General features: G+C 34.1%; 1 protein-coding gene across 10 annotated transcripts in view; it reads right to left on the reverse strand.

Annotated features, from left to right (window-relative positions):
* The window catches only part of LOC139524914 (MAM and LDL-receptor class A domain-containing protein 1-like), a 228,158-nt gene that overhangs the window by 66,393 nt on the left and 137,885 nt on the right, over positions 1-23,880 (reverse strand). For 7 of the 10 annotated variants that reach the window (XM_071320088.1, XM_071320089.1, XM_071320085.1 and 4 more), the window contains 5 exons: positions 20,257-20,386; positions 19,629-19,804; positions 16,668-16,755; positions 2,733-2,804; positions 53-141 (listed from right to left, as the gene is read on the reverse strand). In XM_071320088.1, coding sequence (XP_071176189.1) covers positions 53-141; positions 2,733-2,804; positions 16,668-16,755; positions 19,629-19,804; positions 20,257-20,386 — 555 coding nt within the window. The remainder of the gene's footprint in view (positions 1-52; positions 142-2,732; positions 2,805-16,667; positions 16,756-19,628; positions 19,805-20,256; positions 20,387-23,880) is intronic. The other 3 variants (XM_071320086.1, XM_071320090.1, XM_071320091.1) reach the window with 3 other exon arrangements.

Here is a 23,880-nt window from a genome sequence, read left to right on the forward strand (position 1 = left end):
ACAATCTATATTTTGGATTTTACATGAATAAAATCTTTTTACTTTGACTTACACTTCTAAGAGTCCAATCAAAATCATCATTTGTAGCTTCAACCAAAAAACATGGAGCACCATCTTCAAATGTACATGTCAGGGTAACTTCTGAAAAGATAAGAGAAAAACATACAGTACCACCCTCAAAAGTACATGTCAAACGTAACGGTACCCAAATTGTAACGAGTACCCAAATTGCACTTATTTAGCAAAAATAGCAATGGAAATCTTACAAGATTTCCTAGAGACTTAACAAGTTGTATTTTTATGATCCGATAGTATGCACGTCTTTCAATATAGGTAAATATATTTAGATATACACAAAACGTTTACAGTATTTATCAACAGATGAAGTGTTTACTGAAAAAGCAAAATGTACTGAAATTCAAAACGTCATCTTTTTAAAATTAGCAAATACAATATGTTTCAAGTATCCATTTCTTTAAAAAAGAAGAGTAAGCATGAACAAATATCCAATTGTTCAAAATATTTGAAAAAATAAACAAAAGCTCTTCTGTTATTCGACTTTTGACGATGCAAATGGATGCAATTTGGGTACTCCTCATTACAGAATCATTGATGGTTTGGAGGTTTAGTTCAGAACAATTTTTCTCTGATTCCATATGAATTGAAAATCAAATTGGTGTTCATATATAATAAAGAAGGATACGGCTACTAAATAAACATAAAATGGAGATGTTTGTCTTGATAAAAAAAACAAGAGGCTGTCACAACGACAGCAAACCGGATTTATTAATATTTATTTGTGTCCTGGCAATATCACAAGAACCATTACTGATGAATGGTGAAAGTGAAAATCGTCAATATCAAATTTGAACTCCATTTTGTCATCAGTATCAACATCTTAAAATTTGAAAAGCTTAGATTGAATGGTTCATGAGTAAATGCAACAACGTGAATGGAAACGCCATTTCACAATCTTTCAAGAACCATAACTCCTGAACGGTAAAAGTCAAAATCTTCTTTATTGAACTTGACCTCTATTTTGTCATCAGTAACAACATATTAAAATTTGGGAAGCTTTGGTAAAACAGTTCATGTGTAAATGCACGGACACGACTGGAAACACCATTTTTCAATCTTTCAAGAACCATAACTCCTGAACGGTAATAGTCAAAATCGTCATTATTGAACTTGACCTCCATTTTGTCATCAGTAACAACATATTAAAATTTGGGAAGCTTTGGTAAAACAGTTCATGCGTAAATGCACGGACACGACTGGAAACACCATTTTTCGATCTTTCAAGAACCATAACTCCTGAACGGTAAAATTCAAAATCGTCATTATTGAACTTGACCTCCATTTTGTCATCAGTAACAACATATTAAATTTGGGAAGTTAAGGTAGAACAGTTCATGCGTAAATGCACGGACACGACTGGAAACTCCATTTTTCAATCTTTCAAGAACCATAACTCCTGAACAGTAAAAGTCAAAATCGCCATTATTGAACTTGACCTCCATTTTGTCATCAGTAACAACATATTAAAATTTGGGAAGCTTAGGTAGAACAGTTCATGCGTAAATGCACGGACACGACTGGAAACTCCATTTTTCAATCTTTCAAGAACCATAACTCCTGAACGGTAAAATTCAAAATCGTCATTATTGAACTTGACCTCCATTTTGTCATCAGTAACAACATATTAAATTTGGGAAGTTTAGGTAGAACAGTTCATGCGTAAATGCACGGACACGACTGGAAACTCCATTTTTCAATCTTTCAAGAACCATAACTCCTGAACAGTAAAAGTCAAAATCGCCATTATTGAACTTGACCTCCATTTTGTCATCAGTAACAACATATTAAAATTTGGGAAGCTTAGGTAGAACAGTTCATGCGTAAATGCACGGACACGACTGGAAACTCCATTTTTCAATCTTTCAAGAACCATAACTCCTGAACGGTAAAAGTCAAAATCGCCATTATTGAACTTGACCTTCATTTAGTTGTCAGTAACAACATATTAAAATTTTAAAAGCTTTTGATTGAACGTTTCATGAGTTAATGCACGGACAACATTTGATTGCCGCCCGCCCGCCGTACATCCCCAAATCAATAACCGACATTTTTGTCACAAAAACCGGTTAAAAACGTAGTTGAAAAAACTGTCAAAATAGGTGCAATTTGGGTACCGTCACGTTAGGTGCCTTCTGAAAAGATAAGGGAAAAACATGGAGCACCATCTTTAAATGTAAATGTCTGAGTGCCATTTTGACTTTGTACCAGATTGTCCAAGCACAGTGAAGGTAACCAGTCAAAAAATAGAAACTCTGGATCCAAAGTTGGTAATATGAAAGAAGTCTATTCAAGATTAGTTTAAAAGTCTAATCATCTGGAATTTGAAAATCAGGATTTAATTATATGATGATAAGAGAAATCGCATTATTTTATAAGATAGTGTTAAATTCAGAAATAATTGCGTGCATTTATTATTGCGATTTTGTCATTTGAGACTTAAATGCGATTTTAATTTTTATTATTGCGTTTACAACTCTGTTGCATTTTTCGCAAAAGTAAAAACCTTGCAATTATTTCTAAATTTAGTATTCAAGATTTGTCATTTATTTCCCTGATATTCTGGATGAGAAGGCTTCTTCATCCTTTTCACCCCCTACAAAGTGTTGGTAAAGATGTACAGATTAGATGTAATCATAAAAAATCAAAATAATTACCTGTTGGTTGAGACGTAGTTGGTGCTGCTGTAGTCGGTGCAGTGGTAGTTGGACCATATGTAACTGAGTTGACTGTAAAAAAAATGGACCTATTAACATGACTTCTTAATAGACTGAGACAACTTTTAAAAATATTTCTTATTTCTATTTATCTTGTTGGAAAATGATAATGTATATAGAATAAAGGACTTTTTGTTTTTGATACTGACTTTATCACAGTAACTTATCAGGTAAGCCCGAAAGGCGAGCCTGATATTTTCTGTGATAAAGTCAGTATCAAAAACAAAAAGTACTTTATTCTGTTTATCGGTAATTTAAAAAAAAAATCACTACAATAATAGAGAAAATAACAAACAAACTTCTTTTTCGCGTCGAATCACGGCGAATCACATTTGACGTCACAGGCTGCATTACGTCATTTGAAATTTTGTCACAGTGCAGTAAACATGGCGTTCTCTTGCAAAAAGTATTGAAAAGGACATTATTGCATGCGTTTCATTAATATTCTGCTTTGGACATGACACTAACAATGGCAAATATAATGGTAGTATACCGGAAAGTCAAGTTTATTTATTTTTCACAAAGCATCATCATAGTGATAGTCAGAAATAAGAATGATACGATATGAATCAGCAGATTTTTCATCGATCATCATTTTGAGTTCAACGACAAGTTTTAATGATTATATTTTACTTAGTTTAGTGGATAAAATTACATAATTTTGTCATTATTTGCTCAGTGTTCATCATGAAAACGATCACATTGATTTGAAATAAATTTAAGAACGCACTGCGAGGAGACATTTATACAGGAGCCCCCTCCCCCCCCAAAAAAGTCCCACAAAAAATGTCGAAAATGCGTAAATTTCATTTTTTTCTCTAGCTTCTCTGATGCGATAGCGGTACCTTTTTGGTCACTATTTATGTGTTGCGTTTATAGTCGCCGTCACGTAAAATTGGCACCATTTTTTTAGTAAAAAAAAATTTAAATATCGACCGCGTTTACCAAAGATCATGTTTTTCATTTTTTTTTGTAATTTATTTTTATTTCATCTGAAAATACACCAAGTATATATTGTGATACATAATTATATAATTAATTCATAATACATATAATGATATTAAATTTTTCAATAACAGTCTAAAATTAAAAAGTTAGTTATGCTAATTGTTCTAAATTTTCTACTGGATCATACACATCCTTTATCACTCTGGATTAGAATACCTGAATATGCTGATAAGGTTAATGATTGCATCAGCCTTCTCCTATAGCCACATGCATCACTGCCTATACAGTGATGTAAAACATGAGAGGTACCAGGAGAGGCCACCAGAGATCATTAACAGATAACATGTTGGACAACATGTTGGACAGAGTCACATAATAAATGTCAAGCTAAGTCAAGAGGAGATAATTCAAATACAATCAAACAAAAACTAGTATATCAATATATATATATAACAATAGCAATAAACATAGATAGTACTTTTAAGATGCACACAAATCACTGTCCAGTTGTGATGTGCATCAACATATTATTAATTCTACATGAACTAATATAAAGCCTTAAGTAAGTACATAAATAGAAAGATCTCTCCTCACATGTGAACTAAGTTTTTAATTAATTCCCATTTACTATCAAATTTCTCTCTTGCTCTAGGGGATCTGTAAAAGGAGGTAGATATTTTTTTCTATTTAGTAGGAATTTTTAATCATAGCTATGACACCTTTAAGAGTCGGTAATGAAGTATTAAAGCGACATGTATAAATATAATATTTAAGTAGAATATTGAATAAGTTTAGGGAAATATCACAAGACTCTGACCCAAGAACAATATTTTCCACATTAAGAATTAAAGTTAAATTATTTTCAACTAGAAAAAGTGCTGCAATTTCTAACCACAAATTTCTAACTAGCATGCATTCCCAGAAAAGGTGACTTATAGTTTCTTTAGTTTCATTACAGAAACTACATAAGTTAGTTTCTTTTAACCCGTATTTCTGCAATAATGCATTTGTAGCGAGAGTTCTATGTAAAATCTTAAACTGGAACATACTAAATTTGTTGTTTTTAGTGCAACAAAAGGGTAAACTATAAATGAAATCCCAATTTTCTATATGAGTGCCTAGTTCCTTACACATTTTGTCTTCTTGTTTTGTAGGACGTTCTGTGTACATTGACAAGATTTTTTTATAAAAGAACTGACATGACTTTTTATTGTTTTTTTATAAATTCAAATTTATCGTTAGATATGTGAGTAATTTTCTCTGAAGTAGTGATTAAATTTTTCCGGTCTTTTTGGTATCGTATGCAGCAAAGAATGGTATTCCTAGAAATTAATATTAAGATTAAATTTTTCGCAGAATTCTTTTGAAGTAAAAAAAATACTGTTTTCATCAAGTAAATCACCTATAAAGAAAACTCCTGATTCAACCCACCTCTGGTAAAAGACAGTTTTATTATTAATTTTCAAACTCTTGTTTAGCCATATGGATTGTTTCATGATCCCTTCAGCAGTGCCATTAGTGACAGTGTTTAGGATATTCCAGTTTAGTAAAATATCTTTCCAGAAATTATTAAAATTTGAAGAAATCTTTTGGATACCATCAGGGGTCATCAACCATATTTTGTCTGCTCCTAATCTGTTGTATTGATCTATTAACAATGTTTTCCATGGGGATATATTCAAGGGGTCTAAAAGTTTATTTATCCATGTCATCTTTAATGAATAACAAAAGAATCTTATATCTGGCATTTTCAACCCCCCATTTTCAAATAACCCTATCATAACTTTTCTTTTAATCTTGTCTGGTTTTCCTGACCACAAGAAACTAAAAAAAATATTTTGAATTTCTTTTATTTTATCATCCGGAGGATTTGGCAAAACTGTCAATGATTGAATTAGAATAGGTAGAGCTAGTGATTTAATGACAGTGATCTTTCCCATATATGTTAAATCTCTATAAACCCAGGAATTTAGCAGGCTCTGTATTTTTTTTTAATTTTTTCTTCAAAATTTACAAGCGGTTTTTTTTCGCTGAACAGATCAAATTTTATTCCTAAAAGTTAAAATTTTCCTGAATGATTCCAGTTCAAATTTCTTGTAGTTGTTAGTTTATCCCTTGAGTGGATCTTTGACCCAATCCATATGGCTTCCGTTTTATCAAAATTAGCCCTAAGTCCCGCACACTCAGAAATTTTTTCTAAAGTATATAAACATTTATCTAAAGATTTCTCATCCTCGTCTAATAAGAGACATGAGTCATCTGCATACTGGCTTAGTAGATACTCAGAATCATTTATTTTCATACCATTTATATCTGGGTTATTTTTAAGTGCAGCACTCATAAGCTCTAAAGATAATATAAAGAGCTCGAGATATGGAGATAGAGGATCACCTTGTCTAACACCCCGACCAATATTAAAAAATTGAGAGCAATGTCCATTATTTGTAATACAGCTCAGATTCTGAATATAAGGTCTTGACCCATCTACAAAAAATAGGACCAAATCCTAGAAAAGACAAAGCCAAGTCTATAAATGACCACTCAAGAGTATCAAAAGCTTTCTCAAAGTCTAATAAAAGTAAAAGACCTGGTAGATTATCATCTTCTGCCTTTTCCATAATGTCAAAAATAAGCCTGGTACATTCTCCAATATACCTTCCCTTTATGAAACCTTGCTGTGTTTCACTAATTATATCCCCAAGAAAAGGTTTTATTCTGTTTGCTAATGCTGCTGATGCAATTTTTGTATCAACATTTAATAAAGTGATAGGTCTCCAGTTTTTTAATTGAAATTTTGATTTACCCTCTTTTGGAATGCATGTTATTACTCCTTGTTTCTGACTAACCGAAAAAGATCCAGTTTGTAAGTTATAATTAAAAGATTTTATAATAAACTCATGGAGGTCTATCCAAAAAATTTATAAAATTCTGTTGTAAATCCATCTATCCCTGGAGATTTACCATTTTTCATATTTTTCAATGTTTTTAAGCATTCATTAGTATTCAAATTATCCTCTGCCTGTAACCTCTGTTCATCAGAAAGTTTGCGGATAAAAGGTTTATTTTCATAAAAAAATAGATTTTTATGTCCTTGATGAAGAATAGGAATTGTTGAGGAGTACAGTTTTTCATAAAATGATTTTTATTCTTCTAAAATTTCACTTTGGTTGAAAATTTCCTCCCCATTATCATTAATTAATTTTGGAATTATCTTTTCATTATAATTTCTTTTTTCAAGATTACAAAAATAGTTAGTACATTTTTCACCTTCTGCTACCCATCTTGCCTTTGCTCTTGCCATAATACCTGTTACTATTTTCTCTCTGTGTTGAACAAGTTCATTTTCAAAAATTTTAATTTCTGAATTTAATAATTCTAAGGGGTCTATTTCATAATTTTCAAGTAATTTAGCTAGCTTGAGTTCTAAATCATTTCAGTTTTTGTGTTTTTCTTTTTTATATAACTGGCATATGATATTGTTTTCCCTCTTATCATACATTTTAAGAGTTCCCAAAACATGTGTGGGTTTACTGATAATTCTGTTTCTAGGTCATTCCCAGACAGAGAGTATTGATTTATAGTTTCCCTAATGCAATTTTTTATTTCAGTTACATATACCATATCATGTAGTAAGCTATTATTAAACTTCCATGTGCCTTTACCTTTAATTTGATTGTAAAACTGTAAGGTAAGGTACACTGGAAAATGATCAGACCTGTAACTTATATCCATGTCTACATTTTGTACAAATGGTTCAAGATCAGATGAAATCAAAAAGTGATCCAAACGGCTTTGTTTAAGGCCAGGACCACGCCATGTAAATCTTTTTGTATCTGGATTTAATGCTTGCCATATATCAACAAGGTCCAGGGACTCTATCATATCTAAAATTTTATCATGTGCTCTTATATTGTTTTTAGCACTATAATTTGAGGTTTCTTATCAAAGTCTTGCACCACATTCCAGTCTCCAGCCATAATTATGGAGCTATTTTTTTATACCAGATACTAGACCTTTTATATTTTCAAAAAAAGTTGGAGAGTCCCCATTGGGACCATATATTGCAACAAGAGAAAGTCGATAATCTTGAATGGTCATATCTAGAATGATAAAATTGCCTTCCTGATCCTTTTTTTCTTGGTGAATAGTAAATGTAAAACTATTTTTTATTAGAATTGCTACCCCTCTTGAGCGGCTGGAACCAGAGCTAAAGAATGCCTTATACCCCCACTCATGTGCCCACTGCGTTTCTTTTTCTTTAGTACAATGTGTATCTGTTATGCCCGCGTCACACTGTCCCGATTTTTATATACGATGGACACCCGAATGCTAAAATTGTAAGTTCGTACGAAGTTGGTCCCGATCTCTTTAAAATACCAAAAAGTGACCGAAGCAAGTACGATGAATAACGAAGTATATACGATGGTGCCGAAATTGTATACGATAGCAAAAGATGGACATACGAAGGTTAACTGGAGACGGGTATTTAAGCTTCATATCTCAGCCGTAGCCTACACGATGGATCACGAAGGCTACACGATGGATTACGAAGGCTACACGATGGATTACGATGATGGCGAGATGGCCATACGATGTCTAAAAAAAACAGAATTTCGACAACATATCGTTTCTGTACAAGTCTGCCATGCATGGCGGGCAATCGATCTTTTTGTCTAATTCTTATAAAACTTAGTTTATTATCCCCTTGCCTACTACATGTAAGTTGCGTGTAGACAAAATTGTTATGGACACTCTAGAACCAAAATGCTCAAAACTTGGTATGGTGTTACTCGTTAAGAATATCTTAAGCCGCTATTGACTTTAAAGTTCAAAGGTCAAGGTCACAGTGGCAGTTGTAATACAAGGCAATATCACCCTTGTGGACACTCTAAATCCAATATGCTTCAAAAGATTTTAACCACATTTGGTATATTGTTCCTCCTTGTAATGATCTGACATTTTTTACGTTCAAGGCCAAAGGTCAAGGTCATGCAGATGGACTTGTTTTTTCTCCTTGAAATAGCATAATACACAGGAAATTGGTTGCTCATTTTTTTACCTGCTGGTTCTAAAGACAATATTAAAGGTATTTCCAGTTACTAAATGTTTTGGTTGATTTCTAAAAAAATAGTTTATGTATCAAATATGCATATTCAATTTACCATTTTCTGCATGTGTCATATACAAATATAGTGTCCATATTTGTCCCCAATATGTTACATACGAGGGGATACCACGCTCGGCATTTCCTTGTTTGAACTGTAAAATGTGTGCACTAGTCTGAATAATCACCCATAAGTATGCCCATGTTTACTGATCTATCTTAAAGGTAAGGTAATGGGTTCGTTGATCCCGGCCTTTTATTCAAAAAGAGCTCTTTCCAGGAGAATATCACAATAATATAGACAAAAGGAAGGATGTGGGGAAAGCAACAAAGGCGGCAAAATATGACATATAGAAAACAAAATGGTTATGGAGTAAACATTCGTGTGACAACAACTCAGACGATACATAAAAAATCAGAATAATGAATAATAAGTTGGTTTCCCTATATACGTGTACCTGCAGTGTTGGTGTACGAGGCGCGTTTATTTAAAGGAACCCCAGCATGTAATGATATGAAACAATCCAGATGGAAAAGGCCTGAACATATCGCTCTTATCATAACTAACGTTTTTGTCTTTTTCGTGTTGTTGTTGTGAATAGAAGAAATTGAATATGTTCCCACATTGTCTAATATAAATTAAAAACTCTAAATTCTTTGTCACCTTTAATTATGTTACTTGATATAAAAAATTGACAAAAAATAATATTTTACTTGTAAAAGTAAATCCTGAGCCTATAATAGCTGCTCTTCTTGTTCCACTTGAATTAATAGAAACAACGCTGTCGCCTTTCTTGTTCTCATAGAATCATATGATATGAGCTCCATGTTTTGTGAACGTCTTTCTTAACTGTCGTATTAGACTGACCAGTGCATATCGCGCATGGCACTTTAAATGTATTTTAGCGCGAAAATTAACTTACATTTAGCTGGATTTATTGCCGTCGTAGTTCCATCTTGTCGCCTTCGTACTTTTATTCGATGTCAACACGACGGGATTACGAGGTCTCCACGAAGTCGTGTTGACATCGTAAGACCTTCGGGTATCTTCGTGATTCATTCGTGTAGACATCGTAATGTCAAAACTTCCCGATGGAAACGATGGAAACACGAATGCAATACGATGTGCAAAGATGCATTCCCGGTGACATTACGATGGTGAGGATGGTGATACGAACTCAATACGAACCCTCAACATCGGACGCAACTTCGGGGATTTTTTAACATGTTAAAAAATTTAGAACCCTTCCCGAAGTTGTCCCCGAAGGCTAGAAAAAGTGGCCGATGGTTCTACGATGGTTAAAGATGGCACTACGAATAGCCCGATCTGGATACGATCAGTCCCGATTTTGAAAATTTCCATATTCGTGTTGCCATCGGCGTAAAAATCGGGACAGTGTGACGCGGGCATTAATATAATTATATCATATCTTTTCCTTTATCTTGAAAAAAAATCTCTTCTCTTCACCTCCTCTGACAGACCCCTACAGTTAAGAGATCCTATTTTCAAACTAGTCATTTATCAAACAGTTCAATAGGTGTGATATGTAACTCTATCCAACAGTCAAATGTTTTAGGTATACTATGATGGTATGTCTTTCCTGATTTTTTAACTACCGACAAATAAAGAATATCATACATTTAGACATCTGTAAAAAATATATAAAGTAAATAAGATCACAATAAGCTTGGTAGCAATTCAGGGTTTTCAAAATAATAACTCCCCACCCTTTTGAATTCCCTCCCTTTTTACTCCCCCCCTTCCGGGTCATTATAAATAGTAACCAAATTTACAAGACCATGAATAAGTTGTTTAAATTCATTAAGTAATAGTTATGGTCCTGGTATAGTAAGAATTTTGATAACAGATCTGCAGGTAAATTATTTTCTCCTCATAAACTGTAGAAAACTATATAGCCAAAATTAATTAAACATATATACAATTCCCCTAAATCCCTAATATTGTTGGTATAACATAACACAAAATTCACTTTATAATGAATGTGCAAATTTTACAAGCCCCTTAAGCATTTGTTAAGGCCATGATTTAATAACTTTTAAACTAAACAGTGAATTTTTGACAAAGCAAATACATGTAAAATATGGACAATACACACATGTAAACAGAACTTTACTAATACTCGTCATGCATGAGCAACATGTTTTTCAATTAGCGGAATAAAAATCCTGTCCAAATATCCACTACTGTCCTACCTTTTATTGTGTTTGCACTGTATAATCCTGAGCTTCACATTTTTCAACATTATTTACAGTGTAAAACCGCCATCTTGGTTTCTATGAGGATCCCTTATTCCATAACAGTCGTTACTCTCCGGTAATATCATTGTCATTGATGATACAATTTCCCGTGCTTTTTTACGTAAAGATTACGAAAAGCTCCGAGAGACACAAGAAAATGGAGAGCACGTGGAACTCCACGGCAACAATTCCGGTAATAACAATGTCGGATTCCACCATACAAAATAATCTTGAATTATGTGAAGGTTAGGATTATACAGTGCAAACACAATAAAAGGTAGGACAGTAGTGGATATTTGGACCGGATTTTTATTCCGCTAATTGAAAAACATGATCTTTGGTAAACGCGGTCGATATTTAAGAAAATTTTGACAAAAAACATGGTGCCAATTTTATGTGACGGCGACTATAAATATGATTGTAACACTATATAGTGACTGAACAGGTAAAACAAATACTTCTCAAGAAAAAGAAAACTACTTGGAACAGCACCAGGCTAGGTATTGTATGAATAAACACTCGGATTGGAATCATGGACGGTATGGTATGTTAGTTGTACTTCATATATATCAATTATTCTTTTTTTAAAAGTCTTTTTTTCATGCATTTTCTGTTCACATTTCCACAAAAATCGTTTCAAACGATGTCAAGTGTTATTTGCCAAAAATATACGCGCAATTTTGTGAATAATAGGGGAAAGTAGATCCTTACGCGTTGCATTCGCGCATGTCATTTGCGTACTAACCTAATAATTTTTATATCACGGCCAGTTCACTGATACTGACATCATCAGCGAGTACACATCAAAGGAACAATGTACAAATTACCGAAAAAAGATACTTATTATACTCGTAAAATTTGAAAGCACAATCCCGAAGGTAATACAATAACTTCCATTTCAAATCAGGGCTTCCAAAACGGTCATATATTCCAGTCATTTGTATAATGTCCAGTAATAGTCCAGCTGGGCAAAGCATGAAACGGTCATCTACCTTTTAGTTTTCAAGGCTTTTTCGGTCATTTTTTTATAATTCACGATCTTTTTGCCTGTGACATCCACACATTTCCGGTCAAAAAAGTGACATGATGATTAATTACTATGAAAACAACCCCTACTTCAATACTTACTAATTTTAATCAAGGCTAATTAGTTGTTGGACAGCTGAAGGTGACAGGTAAACTATTTTCAGTACCGGACATCGTATAAATTGATCGGTCTATTCACAATTATTTTCTCACATTTCAGCGGTTATTATCAAATTTATTTAGTCCAAAAGATTTAAATTCTAAGAATTAGTTTATCAACATGATTTTATACAACTGTATACCAAATATGATTGACCTACCACTTGCCGTTCACCATAAACTATACCTAATCACAAAACTAATACATTGTTGACGCCGTCGCGGCCGCCAACGCCGAAAACAGCATAACTATGTCTCACTTTTTGACTCCGTCAAAGCGAGACAAAAAAAAACAAGAATGTGTCCATAGTACACAGATGCCCCAATCACACTATCATTTTCTGTGTTCAGTGGACCATGAAATTGGGGTTAAAAATTTGACACTACAATGAGAAAGATTATATTATAGGGAACATGTGTACTAAATTTCAAGTTGATTGAACTTCAACTTTATGAAAAAAAGTACCTTGACCAAAAAATTTAACCTGAAGCAGAACAGACAGATGAACGGACCAAGAGACCAGAAAACATAATTCCCCTCTTCTATCTTGGTGGGGCATAAACACTTTATAACACTCACCAGTAAGTGGTATTTAAAGGATGTTCCCTACTCTGGTCTTTATTAATCTTGTAAGCTTTTTAATTTTAGTTTCTTGTGTATATTTTGGAGTTTAGTATGACGTCTATTATCACTTAACTAGTATACATTTTTTGTTAAGGGGCCAGCTGAAGCATGCCTCCAGATGCGGGCATTTCTCACTGCATTGAAGACCAATTGGTGGCCTTCAGCTGTTGTCTGCTCTTTGGTCGCGTTGTTGTCCCTTTGACACATTCCTCTTTACCATTCTCAATTTGCTATCAAAACTTAATACTCACCATAAAGTGGTTTATTTTCCTGTGCTTTAAATTTTACTATTTAAAGTATATTAACTTCTTTGTAATGGTTAGGGTTACTTAACATATCACATATTCTAGAGTCACTACTTTAATCCAAGTAGTGCCAATAACATTTACCCCTACTCTTTTTTTCATAATATACTGTACTCCAGGTTCAAGGAGGTGTGCCTTGATTGGCAGGTTATTTACAGAAACAGAAACAGATCCCAGATGTGGTAAAGTAAACATGAGGGGCTTCGGCTGTTGTCTGCTCTATGATCAGGTTGTTGTCTCTCTGACATATTTCCCATTGCCATTTTCAATTTTATATATCACAATAATTAACATACCACCAGCACATACTCCAGGCATTAGTTGAATATCATCTATAGCAATACCTCCCTTACCCTAACCTAACCACAATAATTAACATACCACCAGCACACACTCCAGCCATTAGTTGTATATCATCTATAACAATATCTCCCTAATCCTAACCCTAACCTCAATAATTAACATACCACCAGCACACGCTCCAGGCATTAGTTGTATATCATCTATAGCAATATCTCCCTAATCCTAACCCTAACCACAATAAGTAACATACCACCAGCACACACTCCAGGCATTAGTTGTATATCATCTATAGCAATATCTCCCTAACCCTAACCCTAACCACAATAATTAACATACCACCAGCACACACTCCAGGCATTAGTTGTATATCATCTATAGCAATATCTCCCTAACCCTAACCCTAACCACTATAATTAACATACCACCAGCACACGCTCCAGGCATTAGTTGTATATCATCTATAGCAATATCTCCCTAACCCTAACCCTAACCACAATAATTAACATACCACCAGCACTTGCTCCAGGCATTAGTTGTATACCATCTATAGCAATATCTCCCTAACCCTAACCCTAACCACTATAATTAACATACCACCAGCACACACTCCAGGCATTAGTTGTATATCATCTATAGCAATATCTCCCTAACCCTAACCCTAACCACAATAATTAACATACCACCAGCACACACTCCAGACATTAGTTGTACATCATATATAGCAATATCTCCCTAACCCTAACCCTAACCACAATAATTAACATACCACCAGCACACACTTTAGGCATTAGTTGTATATCATCTATAGCAATATCTCCCTAACCCTAACCCTAACCACTATAATTAACATACCACCAGCTGCACACACTCCAGGCATTAGTTGTATATCATCTATAGCAATATCTCCCTAACCCTAACCACAATAATTAACATACCACCAGCACATGCTCCAGGCATTAGTTGGATATCATCTATAGCAATATCTCTCTAACCCTAACCCTAACCACAATAATTAACATACCACCAGCACACACTCCAGGCATTAGTTGTATATCATCTATAGCAATATCTTCCAAACCCTAACCACTATAATTAACATACCACCAGCAAACACTCCAGGCATTAGTTGTATATCATCTATAGCAATATCTCTCTAACCCTAACCTAACCACTATAATTAACATACCACCAGCAAACACTCCAGGCATTAGTTGAATATCATCTATAGCAATATCTCCCTAACCCTAACCTTAACCACAATAATTAACATACCACCAGCACACACTCCAGGCATTAGTTGTATATCATCTATAGCAATATCTCCCTAACCCTAACCCTAACCATAATAATTACCATACCACCAGTACACACTCCAGGCATTAGTTGTATATCATCTATAGCAATATCTCCCTAACCCTAACCCTAACCACAATAATTAACATACCACCTGCACACGCTCCAGGCATTAGTTGTATATCATCTATAGCAATATCTTCCTAACCCTAACCCTAACCACAATAATTAACATACCACCAGCACACGCTCCAGGCATTAGTTGTATATCATCTATAGCAATATCTCCCTAACCCTAACCCTAACCACTATAATTAACATACCACCAGCACACGCTCCAGGCATTAGTTGTATATCATCTATAGCAATATCTCCCTAACCCTAACCCTAACCACAATAATTAACATACCACCAGCACACGCTCCAGGCATTAGTTGTATATCATCTATAGCAATATCTCCCTAACCCTAACCCTAACCACAATAATTAACATACCACCAGCACTTGCTCCAGGCATTAGTTGTATACCATCTATAGCAATATCTCCCTAACCCTAACCCTAACCACTATAATTAACATACCACCAGCACACACTCCAGGCATTAGTTGTATATCATCTATAGCAATATCTCCTTAACCCTAACCCTAACCACAATAATTAACATACCACCAGCACACACTCCAGACATTAGTTGTATATCATCTATAGCAATATCTCCCTAACCCTAACCCTAACCACAATAATTAACATATCACCAGCACACGCTCCAGGCATTAGTTGTATATCATCTATAGCAATATCTCCTTAACCCTAACCCTAACCACAATAATTAACATACCACCAGCACACACTCCAGGCATTAGTTGTATATCATCTATAGCAATATCTCCCTAATCCTAACCCTAACCACAATAATTAACATACCACCAGCACACGCTCCAGGCATTAGTTGAATATCATCTATAGCAATATCTCCCTAATCCTAACCCTAACCACAATAATTAACATACCACCAGCATATGCTCCAGGCATTAGTTGTATATCATCTATAGCAATATCTCCCTAACCCTAACCCTAACCACAATAATTAACATACCACCAGCACACACTCCAGACATTAGTTGTATATCATCTATAGCAATATCTCCCTAACCCTAACCACAATAATTAACATACCACCAGCACACACTCCAGGCATTAGTTGTATATCATCTATAGCAATATCTCCCTAACCCTAACCCTAACCACAATAATTAACATACCACCAGCACACACTCCAGGCATTAGTTGTATATCATCTATAGCAATATCTCCCTAACCCTAACCACTATAATTAACATACCACCATCACACACTCCAGGCATTAGTTGTATATCATCTATAGCAATATCTCCCTAACCCTAACCCTAACCACAATAATTAACATACCACCAGCACACACTCCAGGCATTAGTTGTATATCATCTATAGCAATATCTCCCTAACCCTAACCACTATAATTAACATACCACCATCACACGCTCCAGGCATTAGTTGTATATCATCTATAGCAATATCTCCCTAACCCTAACCCTAACCACAATAATTAACATATCACCAGCACACGCTCCAGGCATTAGTTGTATATCATCTATAGCAATATCTCCTTAACCCTAACCCTAACCACAATAATTAACATACCACCAGCACACACTCCAGGCATTAGTTGTATATCATCTATAGCAATATCTCCCTAACCCTAACCCTAACCACAATAATTAACATACCACCAGCACACACTCCAGGCATTAGTTGTATATCATCTATAGCAATATCTCCCTAACCGTAACCCTAACCATAATAAGTAACATACCACCAGCACACACTCCAGACATTAGTTGTATATCATCTATAGCAATATCTCCTTTCCATGATGTTACTTTATTAGCTTCTATAAATAACTGGAAGATAAACAAATTGTAAAATAAAATTGCCTCATTATATCTTGGTAAAAAAAAAACAATTCTAGGAAAAATTTCATGGTAATTGATATTTGATTTTAGCCGAAAAGTCTATGTTTAGTGAAGTTCAATAAATGGTGATGAATTAAAAAAAATATTAATGGATATTTGATTGTGCTTTTACAAAGTAATGTCCTCAGATAATTTAAAGTTTGTAGAAAATCAACAAAAATAGGAACTGAATGAACAAGATTGTGTCCAAAGTACACGGATGCCCCACTCGCACTATCCTTTACCATGTTCCATGGACCGTGAAATTGGGTAATAATCTAATTTGGCATTACAATTAGAAAGATTATACTATAGGGAACATATGTACTAAGTTTCAAGTTGATTGGACTTCAATTTTATCAAAAACTACCTTGACCAAAAACTTTAACCTGAAACTCCCACTTTAATTTTCTATGTTTAGTGGACCGTGAAATTGGGGTCAAAAGTCTAATTTGGCTTTAAAATTTAAAAAGATCATATCATAAGCAACAAGTTTACTAAGTTTCAAGTTGATTGGACTTCAGCTTCATCAAAAACTACCTTGACCAAAAACTTTAACTTGAAACTCCCACTTTCATTTTCTATGTTCAGTGGACGGTGAAATTGGGGTCAAACGTCTAATTTGGCTTAAAATTAGAAAGATCATATCATAAGCAACAAGTGTACTAAGTTTCAAGTTGATCGGACTTCAGCTTCATCAAAAGCTACCTTGACCAAAAACTTTAACCTGAAACTCCCACTTTCTTTTTTTATGTTCAGTGGACCGTGAAATTGGGGTCAAAAGTCTAATTTAGCTTTAAAATTAGAAAGATCATATCATAAGCAACAAGTGTACTAAGTTTCAAGTTGATTGGACTTCAGCTTCTTCGAAAACTACCTTGACCAAAAACTTTAACCTGAACGGACGGACGAACGGAAGCACAGACGGAAGGACTGACGGAGCCACAGACCAGAAAACATAATGCCCCTCTACTATCGTAGGTGGGGCATAAAAATAATGAATCTTCTTTATCAGAAAATTAACTACTGTAAAAGCAAAATTTTTTTTGGTGGATTTAATTTCATTGTTTTTAAGTAGAAAGAATATATCCACGAAACTAAAAACCCCACGAAAATTGACCTTCATATACTATCACTTCCATTTAATGGAAACCACAAAATTAAATCCCCATTATATCTTATATATAGACAAAACCACAAAATGTTAACCCCACAAAAATTAATGTTTTACAGTAGTTTATTATTATAAAAAAAAGTAAAATCACAAAAATACTGAACTCAAGAGGAAAATCAATTCGGAAAGTCCATAATCACATGGCAAAATCAAATAACAAAACGCATCAAAAACGAATGGACAAGAACTGTCATATTCCTGACTTGGTACAGGCATTTTCAAATGTAGAAAATGGTGGATTGAACCTGGTTTTATAGCTAGCTAAACCTCTCACTTGTATGACAGTCGTATCAAATTCGATTATATTGTCACCGATGCGTGAACAAAACAAACAGACACAATAGGTAAAAATGTCAAAAATAGGGGTACAGCAGTCAACATTGTGTTATCATCTTAATCACTATAAAAACAACAAATGTAACGAAGAAGCACAAAAAGGCATACATCAAATTAACATCCTCATTTTGATTATATTATACGATCTATTTGTCTATGTAAAATGCACCCATCAAGGAAGGAGGGTTTTGAGTATTGGTGTAAAATTGCGCGTTTGAAATTCGCACAGGTAGACATGAAATAATTTATATATCAGTGATAATTTTCTTAATATTTTATTCAAATTCAAAGAAATTGTTTAGGGGGATCACAACAATAAGCAGGAAACTATTGAGCTAAAGACCCTGTGTTGCTCACCTAGGTCTATGTTCAACAATGGACACATTCGTCATTGAAAAACAATAACTCAAATAACTAGTTGTTTGACCATTTCAGCCATTGGAGTTGTTTGAACAAATTGTCTTGTTGATAATCTTCATAATTATGATTTTCTCTCTATTCATTTATATAATTTTCAAGATGAAAGGCAAAAATGAAAAAAAATGGTCAAGGCTTCAACACCAGTAAATAGTTATCAAAGGTACCAGAATTATAATTTAGTACGCCAGACGCGCGTTTCGTCTACATAAGACTCATCAGTGATGCTCATATCAAAATAGTTATAAACCAAACAAATTCAAATTTGAAGAGCATTGAGGATCCAAAATTCCAAAAAGTTGTGCCAAATACGGCTAAGGTAATCCTTAGTTTTTCGAAAAATTCAATGTTTTGTAAACAGGAAATTTATAAAAATGACCACATAATTGATATTCATGTCAACACCGAAGTGCTGACTACTGGGCTGGTGATACCCTCGGGGACGAAATTCCACCAGCAGAGGCATCGACCCAGTGGTGTAAATAGTTATCAAAGGTACCAGGACTATAATTTAGTACGCCAGACGTGCGTTTCGTCTACATAAGACTCATCAGTAAAAGATGTTCAACAGTTCTGACTTTAAAAAACACAATAGGTCTCAACCTTTTACAAATTTCTGCCCGTCAGATTTTATCTTTTTATAGAGGGTTTCAAATAAGACATAATGGTTAATTTTTAGCTTTGTGGACCATACTACATGTAATTTTTGTTTAGCCCATTTTCTCAATTTTTTTTTAAAACTTTTTATTCTATATATATTGTTCTCTATTTTGTAATCCCATCCAGAACCTAACTTATGTCATTTATATAAAGACATCTAATTGTATACAAACAAACCTTCATTCCTGCAAATTATAGCATTTATATAAAGACATCTAACTATAAACAAACAAACCTTCATTCCTGCAGCATTAGAAATTGTAACCATTCCCTTGTTCCACTGGTCACCAAGGTTACCAGATTCTATAAATACTTCATTTTCAGGGGCTGTAACTCCGATTGATATTTTGAGATCTCCCATTGTATCCGAACCAAACATGTGATATTGAAAAGTCAAACAATAGTCACCTGCTGTTAAGGAAAATAACCCAATATATTCTATATTTAATAACAAATTGCTGAATTTTTTTATTAAAAGATCGAATAAGCAAATATTTTTTTTCTTCATCTTTTTGGTTTTATACTATTTTTAAGGGAAGGCTAGCATATTCTCTTAATTCATGAGACATTTACTTTCTTCTGGTTGCATTTTACTGGTTTTTACAGAAAGACTAGCATATTCTCATTAGTCAAAACTTTTAGTAATTTTGGTCCTCAATGCTCTTCAATTTTGTACGTTATTTGGCCTTTTTAACTTTTTTGAATTCGAGTGTCACTGATGAGTCTTTTGTAGACGAAATGCACGTCTGGTGTAAATACAAAATGTAATCCTGGTATATATGATGAGTTTATTTCTTTGATAAGTTGTACCACAGAATATCGTTTTATTGATTATTCCTTAAAACAAATAATATATAATTTACCATTTAAGTTCGTTGACGATTCCAACCTAGCAATATCGTTGCTACTTCTTGGTGAAGAAACTTCCACATACTTGTATTTACTGCCTTCTACAGCTGATTGTGGTCCAGTGCCCCCAGATGGAGTGCTTCTCTATATATAATTACATAAATAAAGTACTATAAATTATCTTTAAAGAATGTTTCTATATGTATATACCTTTTTAATGACTCTTTCAGTCTTACAGTCAAAATTTAAAACAAACATTTCTATAATTGTCCCATTATAACTCCCTCAGGCAAAGATGACCTTAGATGGATTTGGCTATTTTTGGTGGAAGAAGACTTCAAGTCTTCTGAAGACCTATGGTGCAGACTTTAAAATCATTGAACCTCCGTATGCCGCATCCGTTTCTGTGCATTACTATTTCATAACAACTTCCAATTCTTGACACCGATTTTTACACATGATTAAGCATCGGAATCATTTAATTTGTAAATTAGGATTGAAAAACAATCACTATAAATTATTAGACTTCATTTCATCTACATGAACGTTGTTTGTTTACTTGTAACCGGGTGTTTTTAATGTAGATATTTGTAGCACGCATGCTTGAATTCAGTATCGGGTCGACTCGTCCTGTTTACATGTTCGCCCTTGGTCTGTTCGTCCTAAGTTCTTTCGTCCATATAGTACGTTCGCCCTGTGTTCATTCTCTTCACTCTTATCAAGGACATTTTATAATATGTCCTTGCATTTATTAAAAAATATTAATACTAAGGGTATCGTTAAAGAAAACTCTAAAACACGATTTAGTGAAAATCATCTGTTCCTTATTTTGTTCCGTAGGTAAAACAATCGTGTTCAGCCAATCAAATTCTGTGTTTCTCATGATCAAATTAATAAGCTAATCAAAAACGTTTTCTCTGAAGATTATTTTAACATGCTAGATTTTGAACTTTGTTGTTTCATCTAGTGTAAAATCGTGAACATGGCACTGCCGCAGGTGAATTTTTATCTGCAAAGAGGGTTCTTACACAGCTTGAATAGTAGTTTTTTCACTAATTTATTGACATAATACGTTATTTTTGTATTCAATTAAATCATTTAAAGCACGTACTTATTTTTTTTTTCACAAAGACCAACAAACAGGTTGGGACTTATGAGTGGTGTCCCTTAAATGAAGGACTGTCCCTAAAACAAGGGGTCATTTTGCTGTTAAAAAAAAAGAAAGAAAATTTTTAAGACTCAAATGTGGGAAAATCCATTATATTTGGAACAACTATTCTAAATGCAGGGTCAAATTAATAAAGAAGATATCATTTTAGAAACATCACAATATATTTTTGACCTGTTTTGACCATTTAATACTTGATAGATGCATAGTTCTTGAGGAAAGTTTCATCAAATAATATGAATATAAAGGTGCTCATTTTTTACAGTGGGTTGTTATGTTCTTCCAATGATGGGTACCCTTAATTTTGAGTGTTGTTCCCAACCTGTAAAAGGTCCATCTTTGTGCATAATTCAAAATTGGAACTTTCAACAAGCATTATATATTCTTACACAAGCAAATAAACCCTGGTCTGCTAGCTACATGTGCATCGCTTTACTGATTTAATAACTAGAGTCATGCAAACAGATTTTACCTAATTCTTACGGTCCATTGAACATAGAAAATGATTGTACTGATGGGAAATCCATGTACTTAAGACACATTCTTGTTTGAAGAAAAAAAATGTTATAACTATAATGGAACAAAGTAGGCTGGGTTATTGGTTCTGCTTTTATGGTAATTCAAGTAACCTTTTATTCACCTTCTTCCACCTCAGAGCTATCAGCTCTTTGATTAGGTATGTTTTGGTCATATAACTCTTTAACCTTTTGGGTACTTCTACATCCTCGGCTTTCAAATATTGAGTTTTAAGTGTTCCTGAAGAAGTAAATCCAGAGGAGCACATCAGAAGCATTGAATGTATTACTTATTTTTTTTTTAAACCTGCTTTGAAGGGAAATCTTGTCTAGCCCGTATAAAAAAAGTAGATGTGGAACAATTAAAACGAGAAAACCTACGAACTGATTTTTTATAATGAAGGAAAAACAAACAACTACCACTGAATTACAAACTCCTGACTCGTGAACTGCACATACAGAATTTGGTGGGAATGTGGTGGGGTTGAAGTGTTAGCAGACTAAATTAACGGGCCTATCCTCTCCTAACCTGGGACAGTGATGTAGACAAACTCCTAACCTGGGACAGTGGTGTAAACAAACTCCTAACATGGAACAGTGGTGTAAACAAAGGTTGTAAGCACAAAAGGGTAAAGATTGCTTTAATTTATAATTGGGAAGTAAAATTAAATATTGTAATGTCAATAAAGTGGGTTTCATTGGGGTCTAAGCCTGACACGGGATTGCTGATTTTTCGTAAGCGTGACACGTGAAAGTCTAATTATTGTGCCGTGAAAACGGGAAATGAAGTCTAACAGGACACGGGAAATTACAAACTAGACTAGAGGTTCTCTCTCACCTTGGTCTATGTAAATATTAAACAAAGGGAGCAGATGGATTCATGACAAAATTGTGTTTTGGTGATGGTGGTGTGATTGTACATCTTACTTTACTGAACATTCTTGCTGCTTACAATTATTTCTATATCTATAATGAACTTGGCCCAGTAGTTTCAGTGGAAAATGTAAGTAAAAGTTAACAAATTTTATGAAAATTGTTAAAAATTGACTATAAAGGACAACTCCTTAGGGGGTCAATTGACCATTTCGGTCATGTTGACTTATTTGTAAATCTTACTTTGCTAAACATTATTGCTGTTTACATTTTATCTCTATCTATAATAATATTCAAGATAATAACCAAAAACAGAAAAATTTCCTAAAAATTACCAATTTAGGGGCAGCAACCCAACAACGGGTTGTCCGATTTATCTGGAAAATTTTGAAAGCAGATAGATCTTAACCTAATAATCAATTTTACCCCATGTCAGATGTGCTCTAAATGCCTTGGTTTTTCAGTTATAAGCCAAAAACTGCATTTTATCCCTATGTTCTATTTTTAGTCATGTGGCCATCTTGGTTGGTTGGCCGAGTAACCGGACACATCTTTTCAATTAGATACCCTAATGATGATTGTGGCCAAGTTTGGTTTAATTTCGCCCAGTAGTTTCAGAGGAAAAGATTTTTGAAAAAGTTAACGACGACGGACGACGGACGCAAAGTGAAGGGAAAAGCTCACTTGGCCCTTTGGGCATCAATACATTGATCAACATCAATGAACTACATTTTGTGAATTGAAAAGGTAGTGGTAAGCCTTGGAAGATTTAGAAATCAAGTCAGTAACATAAGGTAGTGGTAAGCCTTTGATGATTTAGATATAAAGTCAGTAACATAAGGTAGTGGTAAGCCTTGGAAGATTTAGATATCAATTCAGTAACATAAGGTAGTGGTAAGCCTAGGAAGATTTAGATATCAAGTCAGTAACATAAGGTAGTGATAAGCTTTGGAAGATTTATATATCAAGTCAGTAACATAAGGTAGGGGTAAGCCTTGGACGACTTAGATATCAAGTCAGTAACAAAAGGTAGGGGTAAACCTTTGAAGATTTAGATACTGTAAATTCAGAAATTATTGCGT

This window comes from Mytilus edulis, chromosome 5, assembly GCF_963676685.1.
Source record: "Mytilus edulis chromosome 5, xbMytEdul2.2, whole genome shotgun sequence".
Taxonomy (NCBI): domain Eukaryota; kingdom Metazoa; phylum Mollusca; class Bivalvia; order Mytilida; family Mytilidae; genus Mytilus; species Mytilus edulis.